Source organism: Drosophila ficusphila, unplaced genomic scaffold, assembly GCF_018152265.1.
Source record: "Drosophila ficusphila isolate 14025-0441.05 unplaced genomic scaffold, ASM1815226v1 contig_414, whole genome shotgun sequence".
NCBI classification, from domain to species: Eukaryota; Metazoa; Arthropoda; class Insecta; order Diptera; family Drosophilidae; genus Drosophila; species Drosophila ficusphila.
The window spans coordinates 7,459,299-7,479,553 of NW_025064328.1; the positions used below are offsets into that span (position 1 = coordinate 7,459,299).

The following is a 20,255-nucleotide window of genomic DNA, read 5'->3' on the forward strand; positions in this document are numbered from 1 at the left end:
GGTGGTCGGTCTCCGGGTCCGGTTTTGTAGTTATTGTCCAACGTTGACTGTTTACGCCGAATGCGCTGCGCCACGTCGCGATCCGCGGAGTAGGAAATTAAAAATGGCGAAATAAAGTTAAATTTTTTATGGCTTGTGCAAATAAGTCACGGCCAGGCGACCAGTGGGATGGTGGAAAACCCGTCCGTGGAACTGACCGGGAAAATCCCGGCCAGCCGCCGATGGCCCCGCGTGTAGCTCATCGCTTGTTAAGCAAGAAAATAATATTAGCATTAAGCGTTTGTCTCTGCGCCTCTGACAGACACGGCGCCATCAGTCGTCCCTCCCAAGTCCTCCCTCCCAAGTCCTCCCCCTTTTTTCTGATATTTATTTTACAAAATGGGCGACAAACTTGCCCGCTTTCGGCTTCATTTTTTTCGCCTTTCCTGGTCTTGTAGTTTGTGTGCTCTACTCTTTTTGCTCATATGGAGCACATCCAATTAAGCAGCTCTGGAAGTGGTCTAAAAAATGAGTTCTGGCGGGAGAGGTTCGGTGGCGCGGCTGGTGCGAAATTGTCGGCTTTAAAGAGATCTCGGGGAGTTGAAATTAATGGCTGCATGAGAGGTTTACAGGTGCCACAATATGCAATTCAAAAAAGGCATTTAGCAGTAGAAATTAAAAAAAAATCGTAAAGAAATTATATTATGACCATATTTTAAGTATCGGAACTTCCATATCTATTTAATCAGTAATATTTTGTTATTTTGAAAATGTATTTAGGTCTTAAAACTTTTTTAAATAGGTATCTAATGTGCAAGTGTTAAAATTATTGTATATTATACTTGGTGTAAAGCCAAATTCAATTTGTTAGATTTCTTATAACATGGATTACATTTAAACTGGAATTCTGTGTCGTTGAAAATTATTACATAAGTTAGCGCTTCATCTGAGACCTACCCCAACTGGTAGCCCATGCCATTCTATTTATGGCCACTTCCTCCTACCTCTGTCAAAGTGTTCCACTTTTCGAAAACCAGTTTTTGACTGACACACTTGCACTTTCTTTCAATTAGCCGCAAAGACGCTCGTGTGCCGGCTGCTGTCTTTTCTTTTCGGCGGTAACAATTTGGGATTTCTTCGAGACCCTAATTAACTGGTATTTAAGGCAGGAACGGGGCGTGGGTGCCAAAAGAGGTGTTGATGGATTTGTATGGAGATGTGGGCAGATCGCGTGTTGGCTACCGTCATTCTTAAGCGGCTGCCTTCCACTGAGTGGATTCAGTACCGCGTCAGACGTTGTCGCGATCGTGACCATGTGGATTTGGCTCTGGCTTTTGCCCCTCCTAAAAGCGTTCTCTGCCACGGCCCTTTTTGATCAGTGCAACCACGAGGTGAAGCTGCAATCGGGCCAGAAACTACTCATCAACTCGCCCTATTACCCGGCTCTGTATCCTGTGGGCACTTCCTGTCGCTACGCCGTCGAGGCGCCCAAAGATCACGTGCTGCAATTCAAGTGCGAGCTGCAGCTGCAGACGGTGAGGAAATCAAAAATTAGGAAAGCAGTGATGCCAAAAACCAATCAAAAATCTGTTCAGAACGTTTGTTTTTGTTCGATAGAAAATTGAAAACAGTTCCGATAAATAAACATTAAATTTTGTTCAAAGTTAAAGAAATCATTACTTGTGCTTAAAGTACTTAAAATGTATCTAAGATGTATCTAAAATGTGCAAAAAATTCCCAGAATACGTGGTACTAAAATGTGTCAGAAAGAAAACATTTTTAATTGTGTACGAGTATAAATAAATTAATTAATTGTACATAAATAAGGTATGAATCTTTAAATTCATCGATTATACTTTGCTTCAAGAGTAGAGTTGTTTGCTCTTATTTTTGATCTAAGGCGATAAACATCTGCCTTAACTTTTTGCGGGTCTTTTTTGGACTAGCTGGCATCACTGATAAACGTCTTCAATCAAAGGAATTTTACACCACTTGCTCTTTCGCAGCTTTCCACGGACTTGAAATGCCGCTCGGAGGTGTTCCACTTCAATTCCGAGGGCAACGAGGTGTTAACCAGTTCCGAATACTTCTGTGGCAGCGGAAAATTCGAACGCATAAGTTTTCTCAATCGCGCGGCGATTTCGTACATATCCAATGGACACTCGGAACCGCCTTCCGCCGTCAAGTTAAAGGATAAACTCTCGGAGGGAATAGCTATGAGCACAACTACACAGGCGCCACAAAATATTTCGATAGAGGAGCAGGAGGAGGATGAGGAACAGGAGGAAGACGAAGATGGGGAGCAGGAGGAACCCGAAGAGGACCTCAGCGACGAGGTGCTGCACGTGTTGCAGGATGTGGGCGTCAGCGATGCCCTCGCCTATGTGGCTTCCCTACTCTACGACGACGAGGAGTCCAGGAGGTCCAGCACTGCTATTTACCTCGACGCATTGCCAATTCGCAGCAGCTCAAAGACTTCCGCAAAACGTGCCCGGATTGTTTCTAGCTACCCACTTGCCACATCTCCTCTGAAAGGAGGAGGACGCTTCACCTGCCTCGTGGAGGCCATTCAGCCCACGTGCAGCTGCGGATGGAGCCGGCTGCCCCGGATAGCCAGTCCCACCAACGAGGAGGCCCTTCTGCACGAGTTCCCGCCGATGGCCGGCGTCCTTACCAAGAAGCACGGAAAGGTCTTCTGCGGCGCTGCGATCAGTGAGTATATGCAAGATAAATATTAGGGATTACCCATTTAAAAACTAAAAGGGTCAAGAAAAACTATACTTTTTTTTAATATGATTGCTTTCTATTGCACTATTAAGAGTCAGTAACAACCAAAATTGACAGAATTGAATAGCTACATTACTTGATAATATGACAGTATCTTAGGTATTTAACTAAAATACAATAGACCATATTGGCAATTTGTTTTTATAATTTTGAACAATTAAAATCAATCTTTCATGCATAAATTACATTAAGATGCTTTATAAATGTCTTGGTTGAAGAAGTATCCTCTTTCTATAATCATCTAAACATTAAGAATAAAAAGTTTAATTACAACAATTGCTTAATTTTGCTTAAGGATTAATCACGACATAATTTGTCTGTTTTTATTTTACTCAACTTGCAGTTCACCACCACTACTTGCTGTCGGCCGCTCATTGTTTTGTTGGACCGGAGACAAGCCGACCTGGTCAATTGCGCGTGGTGGTGGGCGAGCACGACTTGGCCAGTGCCTTCGAGACATTTGCCACCCGCCGCTACGACCTGGACGCAGTGATCCTCCACGAGGAATTCAGCCAGGCGAAGGGACAGCCGAGGAACGATATTGCCCTACTGAAGACGAGAACTCCGATCCTGTGGAGTCGGCATGTGGGTCCTGCCTGTCTGCCACTGCAACCGACGGCGGATGGCAAGAAACTGCCGCTGGCGGGGTACCAGGTGGTTGCCGCCGGATGGGGGACCACTTCCTACGGCGGTCCGCAAACCCATCGCCTGCTGAAAACCACACTGGATGTGATCGATGGGCAGGAGTGCCGGCAAAAGTTGATCTCCTCCGGGGGAGTACCGGCCCACACCTTTTGCACTTATACTCCGGGAAGGGACACCTGCCAATATGATTCGGGAGGAGCTCTCTACGAGCGGATCCACGGACGCCTCGTGGCCGTGGGAATAGTCAGTTTTGGCCAGGCCTGCGCCACCCAGCAGCCATCGGTCAACACTCGCGTCGCCTCCTTCATCAAGTGGATTCGGGCCAAGAGCCCCGAGGTGGCCTATTGTCCTGGCAGGACATGAGGCCCGCCACTACTATGATTTATGAATTTATTGTAAGGCTAAGAAAGTGGTTTAAACATAATGGAAGCACGTCTTTGATTAATGGGGAACCAAGGAATGGACACCAGAGGATATATTTTAAGAACTGCTATAAAGTTATTGTAACTGAAGTCAATACTATCTAGATTTTCGGAGCAAAGTAATAGGGAACGGAAAAGTAAAGATTAAGGTACCACAAATGTTGTATTTCGTTTTACAAATAGTAAATCAAAAGTCCAGATTGTAAAGGGTAACTAATAAAGTTATGTTTAAAGATAAGTGAAAAATACAATTGGCATAATATAATTATTATTATTATTATAATAATAATAAAAAATAATTGAATTTATGATTTAAGAATCTAAAAAAGTCACTTATGACATTTTCCGATGAATATCTCTTATGGAAATCGCCCCACCTCCGGTTCGAGGGTGTCGAGCCACTTAGCACGCGTAAGTGGGTGTCAAGTTTGTCGCTCTGCCTGAACGCGTTCGTCGTCGATATATCAGCACCACCAGGTGGATTCGATGTGCCCACCACTCGGCTGTCAATCATGCATGAGCGTGAGGATGTGGATGCGGATGGGAACGCCTGGCTGGAGCTCTATGTCCTCCGCCCGAGGCATTGCAATTAAGCGCAAATGTCAACTAATTAACCTCGGGGGCGATGATTGCCGACTACCCATAACCGTAACCCTTCGCTTCGCTCAGCCCGTGGGCCTGTCAATAAAACGCCATTCAGCTGGTTTATTTTTACAACCGGTCGGAATCTTCCATTCAGATAAATAATTAAACGTTTCGCATAACAGATGAAGCTCGCTTTTAGGCTTAAAGGCAATGCGGATCTCGTCTGGCGGCTGCGTCTTTTTATTCGCTTTTCTGGAGGACCTGTTTTTGTCTAACCTTTCACTGGCGTTGCACTTTTTCAATGCTCCCCCATTGGGGGGAAATAGGGGGGGAGTTCTGTGCACATATCTACAAATATCTGTCTAGCTAAGCTCGCCTGCATTTCGGAGTTGTTGCAATGTATTGGCCGTGTTTGCCTCTGTTTGTTTTGCAGTTTGGGTTCTGGGTTCTGGGCTCTGGGTTCTAGGTACTGGGTGTTGGGTTTTTGGGTAACCGGGTGTAGACGCTGCCTTGCAAGCCTGTTGTTCAATTTACGTGAAACGCGGCCCAGAGCAGAGCGCACCAACGTCAACTGCAGTCGGTGGCATCAAGTGCTGCCTGGGATTGGCGGCCCGGCATAGAAATGGGCGGTGGTGCGTGGAGGGGCCCTGCTTTTGGGGCGGGGGTGGCTGCCGTGCTCTGGTGGCACTAATTGAAAAGCAGCAGCCACTAACAGCAGTCGTCGCCAAAGGGCTGCCGAGGGATTGGGTTTAGGGACCAGCGCCACCGGGTAGCTACAGTAGGGATGTAATAACTTTGATTAGTCCGGATGTGAAGGAGCTGCAACTAGTCCTCATCGCAGTAACACGAACAAAACATATTATATACAGTGGGCCTGACTATGAAATCTTCATTAATTTAAAAATAAACAACTAAGACGATTTTAGAAAATCTATTTGAAAATCTGGTCCGGAAATTTGCGTGCTATTTTAATTTAAAATTCAACTATCTTGGGTTCAAGAAAACTGGAAACATTTAAGGGATTTATTTCCTTTTGGCTCTAATAATGGTAATTGACGCCAAATAAGCCAAGTTTTTAGTTTTCCATTTTTTCCAGTTTAATAATTAGTTATAACTGAATTGGGTTGTCAATAAAAGTGATAACAATTTTTCACATTATATTAATATAATCATATCATATTAATGTAAATATGTTTACATATATTATACAGTTAGAAAAGAGTTATGTTTGTCCCTAAAATATGATTGAACTTAATAACACGTATATTTACAACTTTTCCCCGAACTATACTGCGGTTGTCCACTGTACGAAGAAAGCCAATGCGCAAAACACTTTTTACCCCGTGTTTTTTTCTGGCAATTTCCTTTGCATACTTTTGTGCTGCATTTGATTACAAAATGGCGGCGTTGTCCTGGCTCCTGGATCCCGGCTCCTGGCTGCTCCTGCAGGACCTGCCGCGGCTGCAACAGGAGCTATTGCAGTCGTAATGCAGCCTAAACATTGCGTTTAGTTCTCGTTTTGCTGCAGTTACAAATGCTGCAATCGCCTGGACTTTGACTATTCATTAGCGTGTGTGTGTGTGGGTGTGTAAGAGTGTAAGTGTGTAAGTGTGTGTGTCTGTGCGGCGGGATGGGGGCCAAAAAACTCTAACAAGCTCAAAAAGCAATTTGCGAGGGCCCGCTAAAAAATTGGCAAAAATATCGACGTGCCGGTCATGCAATTGACGTTTTGCGGGTGGTGGGTGTGCGGGGGAGGAAAAGGGGAAAGGGAAGGGGAAGGATTTTCGGGGGGAATAGGGATTGGGGCCTGTTACATAAAACCACGCGTTGCACAAAAGCCGCCAAATCGTCGTCGTCGCTCAAAAGCCCCAGCAATGAAAATACAAAATGGCCGACCCATATCCAAATTCAAGATGTTCTCGTAAACTATTTTAACTTGTACTATTTCATGAAAAGCATAACTAATAGTTTTTTACATAAATTTTAATACCCTACATAAGTACCAACTTACATGCACCCCAGTCAAAGCTTCATAAAATTTAAACAGAAAGCGTTTCTAGGAACCGCTTTACAAATATTTTGCTAACCCTCAAAAGTAAATTCGGTTTGTGGTCAGAAATTAGTACATATAGACGTTTTTCAGCACGTAGCCCCTGTACACACGACTGAGCCAATTAAATCCATTTACAACTGAAAAATCGAATATGTAAAACCAGTTTATTTCTAGATTCAAAATCAAAATTAAAAAGTATGAGCTTAACCAAACTGGGTTGAGCCCTTAGATACAATAAAAAAACATAACATAAATATTTTTCAACGGCTTTTTGGAAGTTTTCCCAATAATATCTTATATGTAACGATTATTAAAATTTTAAAATGCAAATGGTTTACTTCTCCAGAATGACAACAGATTTGCCACTGATTAAGTTACATTTTTTTGAGAAATGGAAACTAGTGAGTCTTGTATATCGTTGGCATTTAAAAATGTTAGATGAAAATATTCAAAGAAAACTAGGAAGTTTTTGATATATGAATTATGCCACAGATTTGAGGTTTCCCCAATCTGCCTTGCATACATTTCTTGTATAGTAGGCATTTTGTAACACATCAAAGCCTATAGTTAACTTTTCGGCTTTGATAAAATTTGTAAAAGTAAAAGTATTTTTAACGGCGAAACCATAGCCAGGATGTCTTTGGGTCGAGCTTTCGGTGGTTTAATCCTTTCGGGTGTTCCCCAGACTAGGAGCTTACATCAAAGGAGGACTCGGCGACCAATTCCAGTGGTTCCAGACTTAAGGTCTAATGCCCCAGCACAGTCTTCCAAGCCTCCTCGTATTCTGGTCAAGAGCTTCATTGCCCTCCACCATCTCGATTCGGAAATCATTCAGGATGCTCCTCGTGATCTCAGAGACTTTTTTATGTCGAATTCGAAAAATGTGAAGAGATGATGCAAAATCATGAGCCAACGTCTTAAATTAAATGGAAAACACATTTGGAATCTTCATCCTTTAAAAAGTTAAAAAAAGTTTAATAAGTCTTGTAACTAATTGAAAGTCGACAAATACTTGACGCTTAATAATCATTAGCAAATTTTTAAGCTCAATGTAAACGAATAAATATAAGTTTGACAATTAAACTAAACTAAGCCTGCCTTTTGGATTCATTAAGAGACTGAAAACTCAATCTTAATGTGCAAGTGTACATTAGGTTAAGCTGTCTTTTAAATTTAAGCACACTGAAGAACACTGAAAATGTTATTTATTCATGTTCCCTTTATTTTGGGTAACTTTTTCCCTGCAGAACCTTTCAAGTAGGCTCTTGAAATATACTCTTTTAACATTATGACAAGTTTGTTTTATATTCTTCTATTCACCAAAATTTTAAAAAGTTTTCTTTGAGCACCAGTAACGGGTTGACCACCTATCGCATTATGTTCCTGGTTCGGGCCATGATCGGATTGCCGATTTTGAAGGCGGAGACGCAGCTGCAGCACCGACGCCAAATGTCGGAAAGGCTTCCCTATCATCGGAGACCCGTGCCTGTAAAGCTTCGTGAGCGACAGGACTCTTGGACAGATCCAAAGAGACCACCATTTTTGCTGGTGAAGAGCTTCCTGAACTTACGCCATATGGACGCCGACAACGGGAAGAATATTTCGCGAGTTACGGAAGAGCTAAGTTTCCAGCCACACCGCACTCTCTTCATTAATGTCTTGCAGATTTCGCATCGTGGCTTTTCGGAGGCAGAGAGTTTGGCGGAGATGATGGTCAAAAATCCATTAGTTCCGAACTCGGTTCCAGAGTCGTGAATGTTGGTACTCCGAGTTGAGTCGAAAATAATGTCTTCTTAGTTTCTTAGAATAAATGTAAATAATCGATTTTGATTACATCTAACTACATATTGAAATATATATTCAATGGCATTATTTAATTAACTCAAATTACGTTTTTTAATTGCCTTATATTATATATAGGATTATCAGGGCTTTCGATAAATCTTTGATTCGGATTAGGGGCCGTTCAAATATTACGTAAGCAGATTTATTTCAATTACACAGAATAAGTTACAAAAATATTAAAGCCTTTCGAACATAACAAACTTATTTTAAATTTTTGGTACACATATTAATTAGACTAGAATTAATAGACTTCCCGCCCCCACATGGTGTTTACGTAATACTTAAACGGCCCCTAAGTTAAAAAATGCTTTTCAACATACATCCATAAATGTAGCCTTATCATATTTATAAAATATTTGTAAAGATGCAATGTGCTTTGATATAAGTAAGTACGATTTTAACATCTTCATTTTAAAGTTCTTTCTAAGAATCCCCAGGAATAAATAATGGTAGAAATACTGGTAAATGAAACTGTTACTGTGTTTATTACATATTTCTGGGTGAAAAATTTTGGAAATTTGAGCGGTCGGCTGGATCGATCCGTACTTTTGGCCACATGAGTTCGGGTGCTGTGTAGTGTGTAGCGAAGGCAATACTGGACTTGGCTTTTGAGGCCTGAATACTGGATAGATAACGCAGAATGTATCTAAACAAGGCGAGCTCGGATGCTTTGCGATGAGTTGTTAAGTTGCAACGTGGCAAAGAACACCCGTACTGTAGCCCAATTTGAAATAGCTTTCGACGCTTGCTGCACTTCTCGCCCCCATGGAGAGATCCATCGAATCCGGTCCAGACATCTAGACATCGTAGGTTCCGTAGACCATTCGCCGGCGGAAGTCTGCCCAGCGGTAGCGTGGATTCCGGAAGCGGATCGCCTGGACCTCCTCGCCGCGGTCCTTCTGCTGGTACTTCTGGAAGTTCTTCACAAAGCACCGCGGGGCGTGGTGGTACTCGGGATTGGGCTCGTCCCGCTGGCGGCACAGGCATTCAACGTCCTTGTTGAGCTCCTTAACTGCCTGGGGACGGGTCGTAGAGAAGGCGGTCCTTCCAGTCATCCGGAACGCAGCTTGGCGGACTGCCAGTCGAACGAAGGTCGATAGGCTCTGATTGGTGGGCAGCATCTTGAAAGATCTGCAAAGTTTGTTCGCATTTGGTTATATTTCGATGGATGTGGGCTCTTTGGTGTGGTGGTGGACGTGGAGGTTACCTGGCTTAAGTGGTGGGCCGAAAGGAGTGAATATAAATTTATTTCTTTTGTATTCTGAAATACGGAAGGAATGTAGAAAAAGCAAACGGATTGTCAATGGGTTGTAAGAAAAAGACGTGTGATTCCTGAGCTACTAAGATAACAAAATTTGTCGACTTTCAGAACCTTCTTTTCCGTTTATTGTTCAAAAATAAGTATATTTTTAAAATAAATCAAAAGGCGATGATGACAAATTTGCTGCTTTCATTATTTTATTTGTTGTGATAAAGTAATTCATTGTGGTCTCCCCCCACTTCTCTTTTTGTCGCACTGCACGCACTCGAGACTAAAGCACAAAACATAATTAAACAATTAAAAAGCCTTTTGGCACTTGTCCTTACTTAGCCCAATTCGTTGGGCGGCACATCAAAGCCGTAAAAAGAGTTGTGTGCCTAATTACGCCGCCAAGTGCAGTGGATGGAAAAGCAAAATGCAAATTTGCAGGCAGGCAATAAAAAATACATCAAAATTAACTGGCAACAATGAGAGCGAGTGGTAAAATCACAGCATTTGCGGGGCAAGTTAATTGTGCAACTTTGAAGTGAGAAGCGGGCTTGAAATAGGGAAACACTGGAGAAAAACAAGATATTTAAACACAAATGCCAAAATAAAAATACTTTGGGGATAGCAAAAAGTGTAGAGGAAAAGGGTTGAATTTTTATTAAGTAGTTTATTTTTAATAGTAAGTACTTTACCTACATTTTTTTCGAGTGTCTGGTAGTAGGACAGTGCTTTGAACGAGAAGTGGCTGGACCCTCGGCAGTCTAGTCATGGACTGTAATCCTTGCTGCTCTGCATTTTTTGTGCTCCCGTTCGTTGCCCATTGATTTTTTCTATATTATAAAATTTATGCTACCCGCTCTGCTTTGTTGCACTCTTGTCTCTGCCACCACCCCCCCCCCCCACAATCCCCCCTTCCCCTTCCCATCCACTTCATTTTCTGCCTTTGCTTTTTATAGCCATTTTTATTTTTACATTTTTCCCAAGCGCTTTTGAGCTTTTGTTGTCGAGTGCGCGCCAGTGCCACCCGAGCCAAAAGAAAAGGGCTTGACAATAAAAATTATGAAGCATATTACTTGAGTGCACTTGGCTTCCTCTTTCCATTCTTTCTTCTTTTTGCCACTTTTTCACCCAGCCCTTGTTTGTGTTTTCCCGGGCTAGAAGGATGCGAAGGTATGCCAAAGTATGTCGCTAGTTTTTTGAGAGCAAACTTGCGTGTTAAGTAGCAAAAAGGGTTAAGAATGCTTAGGATAATAATAAACTGAATAGCAGGAGGGAAGTGGGGAAACGGTAGTGCAAGGCTGCCTTAGAGTGCACTGAAAATATCTGGTTTTTGTATACCTTCATATTAAGATGATATATAGATTCCTACTTTTAATTTACAATTTCAAAAGGTTCGTTTGTGTTGATAAAACCACAAGCAAAACAAGTTACGAGTCGTTGTTAATAAACATGATGTTTGAATATATTGAGCTACAGAAATAATCTTTATTCTCAAAAAATACATTTTATTTGGTGGTGGTGGACTTTAGCGATGCATTCAGTAAGGCTTTGCGGGTTGAAAACTACTACATTATGATTGTTTTTTTTGTACACCATATCAAAATATACTACTTTTCAATCCTCAAAGCGTTAATGTTTCATTGTGTTCAGAGGGTGCATCCGAAAATTGCAAATTTTTGTGACATATCCTTTCTAATAACTTCCGTAGATCATCTTCCGCCGAAACTCGGACCAATAATAGGTTGAGGAAAAGCAATTGCGCTGCTTTTTGCAAAACTCTTTAAAATACTCATTGCTCCTGCGTTTTTTCTCAAAAGGGGATATTTGACAGCCCTTCGAAGTAGCTAGTGTGAAGTCCAGTTTGTAGGGCAGTTCTGTCTGGCTGAAGTAAACAAGGGGAATGGTGCGTCGCAGTTCCGGATGGACGAATTCGCCGGACTTCTGGCAGATATTCGGTCGAGTCTGAAATCCCCGAACAAGGGAAATGCCTTTGCCTCGCAGCCTCTTGAGAATTTGGATCATTGCGTAAAATGGTTGAAATTTGAATTTATATGTATATATTTATATGTATCACAAATTTTATTGGGATGTAATAAAATAGGGCTACTGGGTTTTAAATCTGTTTCAATTGTAATACATTTATATTAAAAATAATGTATTATAAATAATTTCGGAAAATGACTTATAAGTCTGGTTAAAAAGAATTTTAATGAAGTTCTTTAGATCTGGAAGACTGTTAATTTAATTGGAAGTGTAGGTAATGATTAAAAAATACTAAGCATAAAGTAAACAACAACATAAGCTTATAGACTGAATTTATTTAAGTTCTTTTGAATAACGCAATCCCCGACATAAAATGGATACGGTAAATTCAGTCCGAAAGTGACAAGCAGCGTTTTCCGGGAGTAGACACTTAACACTCCAATTTTGGCAACGGAGGACTCCTAGTAGCTCGATCGGCCGTAGATCATGCTGTGCCGGAACTCTGCCCACCGGGTGCGGTGGCTGCGGTAGGACATGTACGGCGAGATGACCTTCCGCGAGATGGAGGGTCTGTTGGAGCGATCCTGGTTCTGCTGCGAGGTGACGGTGACCCGCCGCAGCAGCTCGTTGTCCGCCTGGGCTCGCTTTCGGTCCTCCTCATCGTTGTCCTCCGGCGGACCGAAGACGGTCTCGCGAACGGAGCGCACCTCCAGGTCGGACTCGTCGTCGTACTCCTCCTCCTGGGCCTGCAGCTCTCGGCTGAGTCGCTCCTCCTCCCTGTCCTGCTGCTCCTGCATGGCGTTCCGGTTTTCCTGGGACGCCTGTCGGGCCAGGACGTTCCTTCTCTTGGCCGCATTTTGGGCGGCCACCACATTGTTGCGACGCGGTATCGCGTCATCCGGCAGGACCACCGGCCGGAACATGGCGGAGTCGAGGTGGGGAATGTGGTTGCTCCACTGGCGGTTCTGCTGCCGCTGCCGCAGGAGCTGCGCCGCCGCAAAGTTCTCCTCACGCTTCGGCCAGTCCTTTTTCCAGGCACTCGAGGTCGTGACCCCGCCCTTTCGGCCCCCTTCCAGGCCCGAAACGGTGGTCAACGATCGCCGGCCATCCATTAGACTCCGCTTGGCCAAATGGCGGATCGATGGCAGGTTCCTGGCAAATATTGGCATCTCTCCTCCGTGTATCTGGTTCCCCTAAGCGGTCGGTTTTAACGGGCAATTTTCAGTAGGCTTTGGACTCGCTTGGCCAAAAGATACGCCAAAAAAAAGGGTCGACTTAAATTTGAAATATTTGAAATCAGGGCGCTCGGGTGAAACAAATTTTGGTTGTCTTTAGGGGAAAACAAGTTCGAAAATGAAAAACTTCAACATTCGTGTGATGATGTGGTCGCAAAGACACTGACGTTTAAACACATGTTTGCTGTGGCCGGCAAGTTGTCTTTTCAATTTCCCCTTCGAATAGATAGATAGATACTCGTAGACCGGAAAAAATATGTGTCCTGCGAAAACAAATAACATAATTTATTTAGGGCCACAAGGAATTCAATTTGATTGCGACTTGAGTCTTTCGGGCAAATTAAACAACAAAGCCAAAACGAAAATCATAGACCAAGAACACAATTTGCCATCGTCACATGAACATTTATTAATTTTGCATCAGCTGCAGTGGTGCGAGGCCCTTTGGTGGCCCGATAAGTCCTGGGCCGAATTTAACGCAATTTCCAAATGGAAACAACAACAACAACAACAATAACAGCAACATGAACATGAAATTGAGTTAGTACACAATTACAACAACAATTATGAGTGAAGCCGGCAATTTTACAATAAATTCCAAACTATACGGGAAAAGGAGGCCGTCTTGAAGTCGAACGTTGTACACTTTTTCTCTGATGATAACAAATAATTATTGATTATTAATTATTATGGTTTTAAGCGCTTAAAACCCACAAAAAAACTCAAACTTGTATATGTTGCTATGATTTAATTGTAATTAAAATCGATTACTTAAAAACTATCCAACATATTATATCTTCAGTTTCGAAAGAAACCTGACTTGTCGAACAAGTTGATGGGCTGTACTTATAACTGGAATACTCCTCTCCAAAAAGAGTGTTTGATAAATCTTTATTGCGTACAAAGAACTATGCCTGGCGGTCTGGATGGCCAGCGGGGTATGATTGGTTAGTGCGGGCTGCTGAGTTTGTGCGTTGTTTAAATGTAGGCAGAAACATGTCACTGCTTTTTAATTTAAATGCAAATTAAGGCCTTTGTCAACACTTTGCCAAACTCAAGACGACGAAGACAAATGCCTGAGGCAACTGCAAGGAGAACTGTCAAGGAATGGCTATGCGGGAAGTATAAGTTTAAAGTATGTGCATTGTGAGCAATCTCTAGTTCTATCTGGATCATATTATATTCAAATATGGTACGTAGTTATGAATTTAAATAAATAGAAAGCCTTAAAAATGGTATGCTTTTATATACTAAGACTTGGAGAGATGAAATTCTTTTAGAAAGATCTTATCTTATGAGTCAAGAAATAAATTTCTACTGATGCCTATGTTTACAAATATCTTTACAATTACAACTCTAAAATAGATATTTGAGTAAAACCGGTTGCATTTTATTTAAATCCAAATTCATTTAATTGATCAATTTTCTAAACATAATATTAAGACTCAAAAGAAGCACATTTTTAAAGAAAACACGATTGTTTGGGTAACATTTTTTTTCTTGGAGTGTATGCATAGAGAAGTCCTTATGATGCACATCCTTAGCGCACACACACAGCCCCGCCCACATAGCGCCACATCCAGTTGAGGTGCGAAGTGACCCGAGTGTTGACCCCGACGCCAAAGGGCTGTCCGCAGCTCCTGCCAAAGCTGATCACGCCCAGCAGAAACATCCGCCCCCTTTGGCGCAGGATCACCGGACCACCGGAGTCGTACTGGCACGAGTCCTGGCCCCTTCCCCGGGAATCGTAGGTGCACATCTGGCTGGCAGATAGGCTGGAGTTCAATCGCTCGCGACACGCGTTGTTCTCCATCGTCAGCAGGGTTGCCTTCTGTAGGGTGTTCGATTTGGAGGCTGCAAAGCCCAAGGTTCCCCAACCCGCGATGTCCACATTCAGGTAGTTGAAGGGGCTCTCTCTGGGGTTAATTATAGTTGTTTACTGTGTCACAATAATTTACTTATTTCAACTTACGCTTCTCGGATGGGAAGACAAATTGGCGCCACTCCACGGTTCCATTCCATGGATGTTACTGTTTGCAGCAAAGCGATGTCGTTTATGTTTCCAGATGCCGTTTCTCTATAGCCAGGATGGTTGATGATGCTCTGGATGCGATGCTCAGTAGCATAGATCGATTCGCTACCTTTAATATAAAATACAATTTTGTAGTAAATAAGTAATTGGAAAAGCTCAAAGCAAATTACTCAAATTTAATGTGAATCTAAGCAAAAATATTTATGTAAATGTTGCAATATATTTAACCCCCGATAACCCATTAAAAAGAAGAAATGACTTTAAAAATGTAGATAATAGTTGAACTATAATTTGTACACACTTTTTGAGGTCAGTACAATTCTCACAAAAAAATATTATCTTACTAAGCTGTATATAAGAAGGTTGAATGTTTCATTTAAAAGCCTGCTAAAACATATTTTTTTTTTTTCTAACAATGGGTTCAGCAAAATAAGAATGTGTTTATTTATTAATGACTTTTGTTTGTATATGTTTTATGATTTGTTTCCCTAAAAAAGGTACAAATTAAAACCAAATCTTCATCTATAAATGTTGTAGGTAAAGTGGTGGATATACTCATATCTTAGATTCTTTATATGGCTGTCATAACTTCTTACAATCTTTTAACTACCGTGTACTTATCTTAAAAAAAATAATACATAGATGTAAACAACTCACCTGTGCTTAGATCATGCTCCCCAACAAGTGCTAATAGCAACCTTGCTACCGGTTGGCGAGCGGTACAGTGGGCAGCTGTTAAAATGAACCTGTCGCTGACAATGGTACCGCCGCAGAAAATGGGCAGGTTGGAGGCCAGGTCCCGGATGCCCACCATTGAGGGAAACTCGTGCTTTCCCGCCTCCACTCCGTTGGCAATGCGATTTGGATAGGACCAACCGCACTCGCAGGGCCGCGGACGGGCCACCGCTTGGCAGCTGAGCCTGGACCGCTGTTGGGTCAGCGGACTGCTCGAGTAGTAGGCGAAGGCCATGGTCTCGAAGTTGGATATCCGGTTCAGCTGGCCCATGCGGCAATGCCGCTCCGCATCCCGAAACTGCAGGTCGCCATCGCGGGAGATAAACAGGTACTCAGTGCCACAAGTGTCGGGAGACTAACACGGTTGGGGTTTAAAAATTCAAGATTTTAGGAAGCGTAAGGATCACAAAACTTAGATTAATATACTTAGAATAATATAAGCACAAAATATTGTTCTCAACTCAAGCTTACTACAAGCTTAGAATTGATATAATTATGACCAGCACACAATATTTGTTATTAATAATTTCACGTAAATTTAAGTATTCTGTAATATATTTTGTTCAAGCCAACTTACCAACTCAAAACGACAACTCAGGTGAATCGCATGATTTCTGGGAGCTCTTAAACGAAATCTACAGTTAGTTCCACTGGGAATAGCTCCCGGATAATTTAAACTTGTTATATTCCTAGGTTGATTTGGCGGCAATTCATAGAACCTGGTGCACGGTTGTTGCGCGGAAACTAAACTGAATATTAAAGTCACCAGAAATCCGGAAAACTTCTGAGGGCACATGATCAGCACGTCGCTATATTGGTTGTAAAAATGATGAAGCTTCTGTGCAGCTTATATATCAGCACTTCGAATGATAAGGAAAATATTCGTGTGTTTAAAGATCGTGAATATTTGAGCAAGTCAAATTGGATTTTGAAGTCAAGGTGAGCAAAAATAATTGTTGACTTCGTTTTTACATGCACTCAAAAAAACTGAAACAGGGACAGATTGAATATAATAATATACAACTGTATGGCAAAAAAATACATATATTATACCAACAAACCATACCCTGGAGCAAATAAAAAAACTAAATACATGCAATAAAAAGATTTTTACCCAAATTATATTATATAATTATTTTTATAGTTATCATTTTTTCTATTTTAATATTAATTTTTAATATTTTAATGTTATGTAAAATATTGGTTTTGTTAGATAAATGTTTATTTAACAATGTAATTAAAGCTTTACAACCAAGAGGTTTATGAAGTACAAAATCCTTAACCATCATCCATTCGCTTTTCCTCCCATCCCAATCAATTAAGATCTTGATCCAAACATTTTATTCCCTTTACAAGCTAACGACACAATTAGAGTTCCCGATCTTTTGGCGGATCCAACTGATGTAGGAAGTTACCCTGGTATTTACACCCATTGGATACTGACTTTCCGCACAGCTCTTTCCAAAACTGATAATTCCGACCAAAAACTGTCTGGTTTTGCGCAGAATGACTGGACCACCTGAATCGAATTGACAGGAGTCGCGGCCAGTTCCCGAATAGTCATAGGTGCACATTTGGCCAGTGTATATCGTAGCTACATTGTTGTACTCCGTCTGGCAATCCTGATTGGTCACTATATTCAAATTGATCTTCTGAAGCGTTGCCGAAGTTGGTCCGGCAAAGATGAGGGTTCCAAATCCGATTACATCCACGGTGTCATAGGTAAATGGTGAGGTTCTAAAAGTAAACCCTTGGTAACTATAGCTTAACTTCGATAATGAAATCTAAACTCACGTTCCAACAGGCGGCAGACAAATCGGACCCACACCACGGGACCATTTAATATTGGTGGCGGTTATCAAAACCGCTATATCGTTGTTCACATTGGGATCACTCACATACTGCTCATGGGGTATCATCTGTTGTATACTGTATTGTTGGTAGTACACGGAACTGGAAGCTTAAATAGGAGTTTAAATAAGTTAAATTGTGAGATAAGATAAAGTTAGCAAGAAGTCTAGGATTACCCTAAGACAGTTTACATATGTATTTTCATTTTGAGTACTTATAATGAGTACTCTAGAGTATTCTAGAGTTCTGTCATTTTATTTTAAATAAAGCAAATATGTTCTCAGTACTTACGATTATTCAGATTGTTGGTTCCAACTATAGCTACAATATTGGTAGCCTGACTGACCATATAAATACAATGGGCGGCAGTCAGGATGTAACGATGAGCCACTGTAAATGGATATATATAAGATAAGTATATACATTTTAATAACAAGAGCTGAAATTATTATAGCTCGTACTCAAGAAGATTAATTTAAACAATCTTGTTAATGCTTTGAACTCACCAATGGTTCCTCCGCAGAAGGATGCTTGATTCTTGGTCACATCCTTGAGGGCAGCGAAGCTGGGAAACTCGTTGGCCGCCGCCTGCTGGCCATTGGCAATCCGCGCAGTGGCTGACCAGCCGCAGTTGCAGTTCTGTTTGGTGACGGTTAAAGCACACTTGAAGTTTCCACCACTTGTTCCGGTGGAAATGTAGGCGAACACCAGTTCAGTGAAGAGAGACTCCCGTGAAAAGGACCCTGAACCGCAGAAGTTTTCCGCACTTCGCATCAGCGGATCGCCTTCTTGGTCTACCCAAAAGTTATCCGTGTTGCACTGGCCATTGTTCTGAGGTTTTAAAGAATATCATACGAATTATATTCCATTAAAAAAACCGTAAATCGTATAATGTCTCACCGATGGCAGTGCTATATTGCACTGAACTTGAATGTAGTAATCCAAGGGCGCGACGAACTTGTACCGGCAGGATGTTCCGCCGGGATAATTGCTGGGATAGTAGGGCGATTCCACGTAGGTGGTGCCCGCATTGAGGTTGTAGGTGTTATCACAGCCCTCGAAGTAGGCCGAAACAGCAGGTGCCAGCAGCAGCAGGGAGATTAGACAGCGGTTAAACATTTTGGCCATACCTTTCGGCTACGAAGCCAGAACTCAACTGGGCTAACCCGATAATGGCACCCACACCTAATATCAGCCCAGTCTACTAAAGCCTAAGCTAAAGCTAATTAAATAAATAATGATAAAACAGTTGGAATTTGCCATTAAGTATACGCCCCGTTAGTGAATGATTTTGCCTCCAGTTTGCAGTTGTGCAAATAATTGTAACACTCGAATGGCCTTGTCAACTGCATACGATATCGGCTTTGAACTTGGCCAATACTGCCTTGGCGTTTTACATTCCGTTGATAAGCTGTAATGCACTGCCTGGGTCACGATACAAAATTGTTTTCGAGCTATGTTTTTCGGATCGTTTAGGGCTATCCGCCATCTGTGCGCCTGGTGATAAGCTAAAGCCTTGGGTAAACAAACATTTTTTGAATAATGAGTTTTAATTAAGAGGCAAATAAAAGCGCAAATAAGTGACGGCGTAAACGTACGAAAATCTGTTTAAATAGATTAAAAGTGAATTTTGCTCTTCCCGGTGATATAATTTATATTTAAATAATGGATAAGATAAACCAAAAACAGGAACATCGTTTATCAAGTAGACCTACTTATTAGGAAGTTAAGTTATTATGACTAAATAATTTTCATAATTTAATAACCCTTAAGATGTTTTTTTTTGTTATTTACTACTATTCAAAAGTTTTCCGCATATACAATATTACTATTATGACTGAAAATAGATAAATACCAACAAATGGCATCTTTGTTTTTTTATTTGCTTAATAAACATAACGACTTATGTGGCTTTAATTTTTTAAAGTCAACCCAACTGTTTATTTTAGTATGGCTTAAATTTATGCACTTTAATTTTCTTGGAGATTGCAAATAATTTACAGAATAAACTTTTAACTTGAATTTTAAATAACAACGTTTTATTCTTGATGTACATTTGTGGCTGTTTGGATTACGCAAACACTTCGTTTAATTGCAGACTTTTATTCTGATACAAATCAAATAACTAACAAACCAATGTATTCGAAGCAAGAGATGGGGAAAATATTTGTTGATATTTAATTATGTTTACGCTTATGTAAATTTGCATAGCTGTACTATGTTTGCCTTGAAAGAAGCTGATGGAAAGTTTTGGTGATGAAAAAATAGGAAATGCCAAAAACTGAGTTGAAAAGCAGCCAGCAGAGAATTAAATTTGCGCTAAAAATCAATTAGGGCAATCGGCAAAAAGAAAATACCAGTAATGGCTGACAAGGTGCAGCTAAATGTCGATGAAAATCAAGCAATCTGTCCATCAAAAGTTGACTTTATGCTAAAATTCCATCCGAAAACATATACGTAAAAAAGCGCCTAAATGCATGCAGCAGTTTTGTCACAGGATGCTCCGAGCTGTGTAATTATAATATGGAAACAAAACGTTCCTTTTTTATGCGCAATACTTTTACTGCTACACCCACCCAATTTTCCTGCACTGGTATATAACGATCCAATGTCTATATTTTCTAGTGTCACACATTTTTTTAGACCTCTTTGTTTGTGTGCGTTTTTTGTTTTGGAGCATTTTTTGCCGTGCATTTGCATTTTCCACTAATTTGACTTTTGTATTGTTGCGGTCGCTCCCGCCACTCCCCCTGCTGCCGGTTTATGTGTTAGAGTTTTTTCTGCTCCTTTTGGCTTTCCACCAATCGCATTCCCTCTTCCACATCTTTGTCTCTGTGTGTGTGACTGCGCGTGG

The 20,255-nt window shown here is 41.4% G+C and overlaps 8 protein-coding genes across 8 annotated transcripts; 3 read left to right on the plus strand and 5 right to left on the minus strand.

Moving 5' to 3' along the window:
* Positions 1-1,285: 1,285 nt before the first annotated feature.
* Positions 1,286-3,939, plus strand: LOC108101469 (serine protease 44). Its single transcript, XM_017205814.1, has 3 exons — positions 1,286-1,514; positions 1,986-2,691; positions 3,110-3,939. The coding sequence occupies exons 1-3, from the start codon at positions 1,293-1,295 to the stop codon at positions 3,772-3,774; spliced, it is 1,593 nt and encodes a 530-aa protein (XP_017061303.1). The 5' UTR covers positions 1,286-1,292; the 3' UTR covers positions 3,775-3,939.
* Positions 3,940-7,007: 3,068 nt separating this feature from the next.
* LOC108101470 lies at positions 7,008-7,559 on the plus strand. The gene has a single exon (XM_017205815.1). The coding sequence runs from the start codon at positions 7,106-7,108 to the stop codon at positions 7,364-7,366; it is 261 nt and encodes an 86-aa protein (XP_017061304.1). The 5' UTR covers positions 7,008-7,105; the 3' UTR covers positions 7,367-7,559.
* Positions 7,560-7,721: 162 nt separating this feature from the next.
* Positions 7,722-8,358, plus strand: LOC108101468. The gene has a single exon (XM_017205813.2). It carries the CDS (start codon positions 7,849-7,851, stop codon positions 8,224-8,226), a length of 378 nt encoding a protein of 125 aa, XP_017061302.1. The 5' UTR covers positions 7,722-7,848; the 3' UTR covers positions 8,227-8,358.
* Positions 8,359-8,772: 414 nt separating this feature from the next.
* LOC108101467 lies at positions 8,773-9,638 on the minus strand. Its single transcript, XM_017205812.1, has 2 exons — positions 9,524-9,638; positions 8,773-9,447 (listed from the first exon to the last, which is right to left on the minus strand). Exon 2 carries the CDS (start codon positions 9,435-9,437, stop codon positions 9,114-9,116), a length of 324 nt encoding a protein of 107 aa, XP_017061301.1. The 5' UTR covers positions 9,438-9,447; positions 9,524-9,638; the 3' UTR covers positions 8,773-9,113.
* A 1,388-nt stretch (positions 9,639-11,026) lies between these two features.
* LOC108101471 lies at positions 11,027-11,646 on the minus strand. The gene has a single exon (XM_017205817.1). The coding sequence runs from the start codon at positions 11,585-11,587 to the stop codon at positions 11,258-11,260; it is 330 nt and encodes a 109-aa protein (XP_017061306.1). The 5' UTR covers positions 11,588-11,646; the 3' UTR covers positions 11,027-11,257.
* Positions 11,647-11,863: 217 nt separating this feature from the next.
* Positions 11,864-12,940, minus strand: LOC108101457. The gene has a single exon (XM_017205800.2). It carries the CDS (start codon positions 12,715-12,717, stop codon positions 12,010-12,012), a length of 708 nt encoding a protein of 235 aa, XP_017061289.1. The 5' UTR covers positions 12,718-12,940; the 3' UTR covers positions 11,864-12,009.
* Positions 12,941-14,172: 1,232 nt separating this feature from the next.
* On the minus strand, positions 14,173-16,354 carry LOC108101459 (venom serine protease). Its single transcript, XM_017205803.1, has 4 exons — positions 16,128-16,354; positions 15,473-15,905; positions 14,756-14,924; positions 14,173-14,699 (listed from the first exon to the last, which is right to left on the minus strand). The coding sequence occupies exons 1-4, from the start codon at positions 16,344-16,346 to the stop codon at positions 14,324-14,326; spliced, it is 1,197 nt and encodes a 398-aa protein (XP_017061292.1). The 5' UTR covers positions 16,347-16,354; the 3' UTR covers positions 14,173-14,323.
* Positions 16,355-16,750: 396 nt separating this feature from the next.
* On the minus strand, positions 16,751-18,574 carry LOC108101449 (venom serine protease). Its single transcript, XM_017205787.2, has 5 exons — positions 18,302-18,574; positions 17,908-18,232; positions 17,693-17,791; positions 17,345-17,510; positions 16,751-17,287 (listed from the first exon to the last, which is right to left on the minus strand). The coding sequence occupies exons 1-5, from the start codon at positions 18,527-18,529 to the stop codon at positions 16,900-16,902; spliced, it is 1,206 nt and encodes a 401-aa protein (XP_017061276.1). The 5' UTR covers positions 18,530-18,574; the 3' UTR covers positions 16,751-16,899.
* Between the last annotated feature and the right edge of the window lie 1,681 nt (positions 18,575-20,255).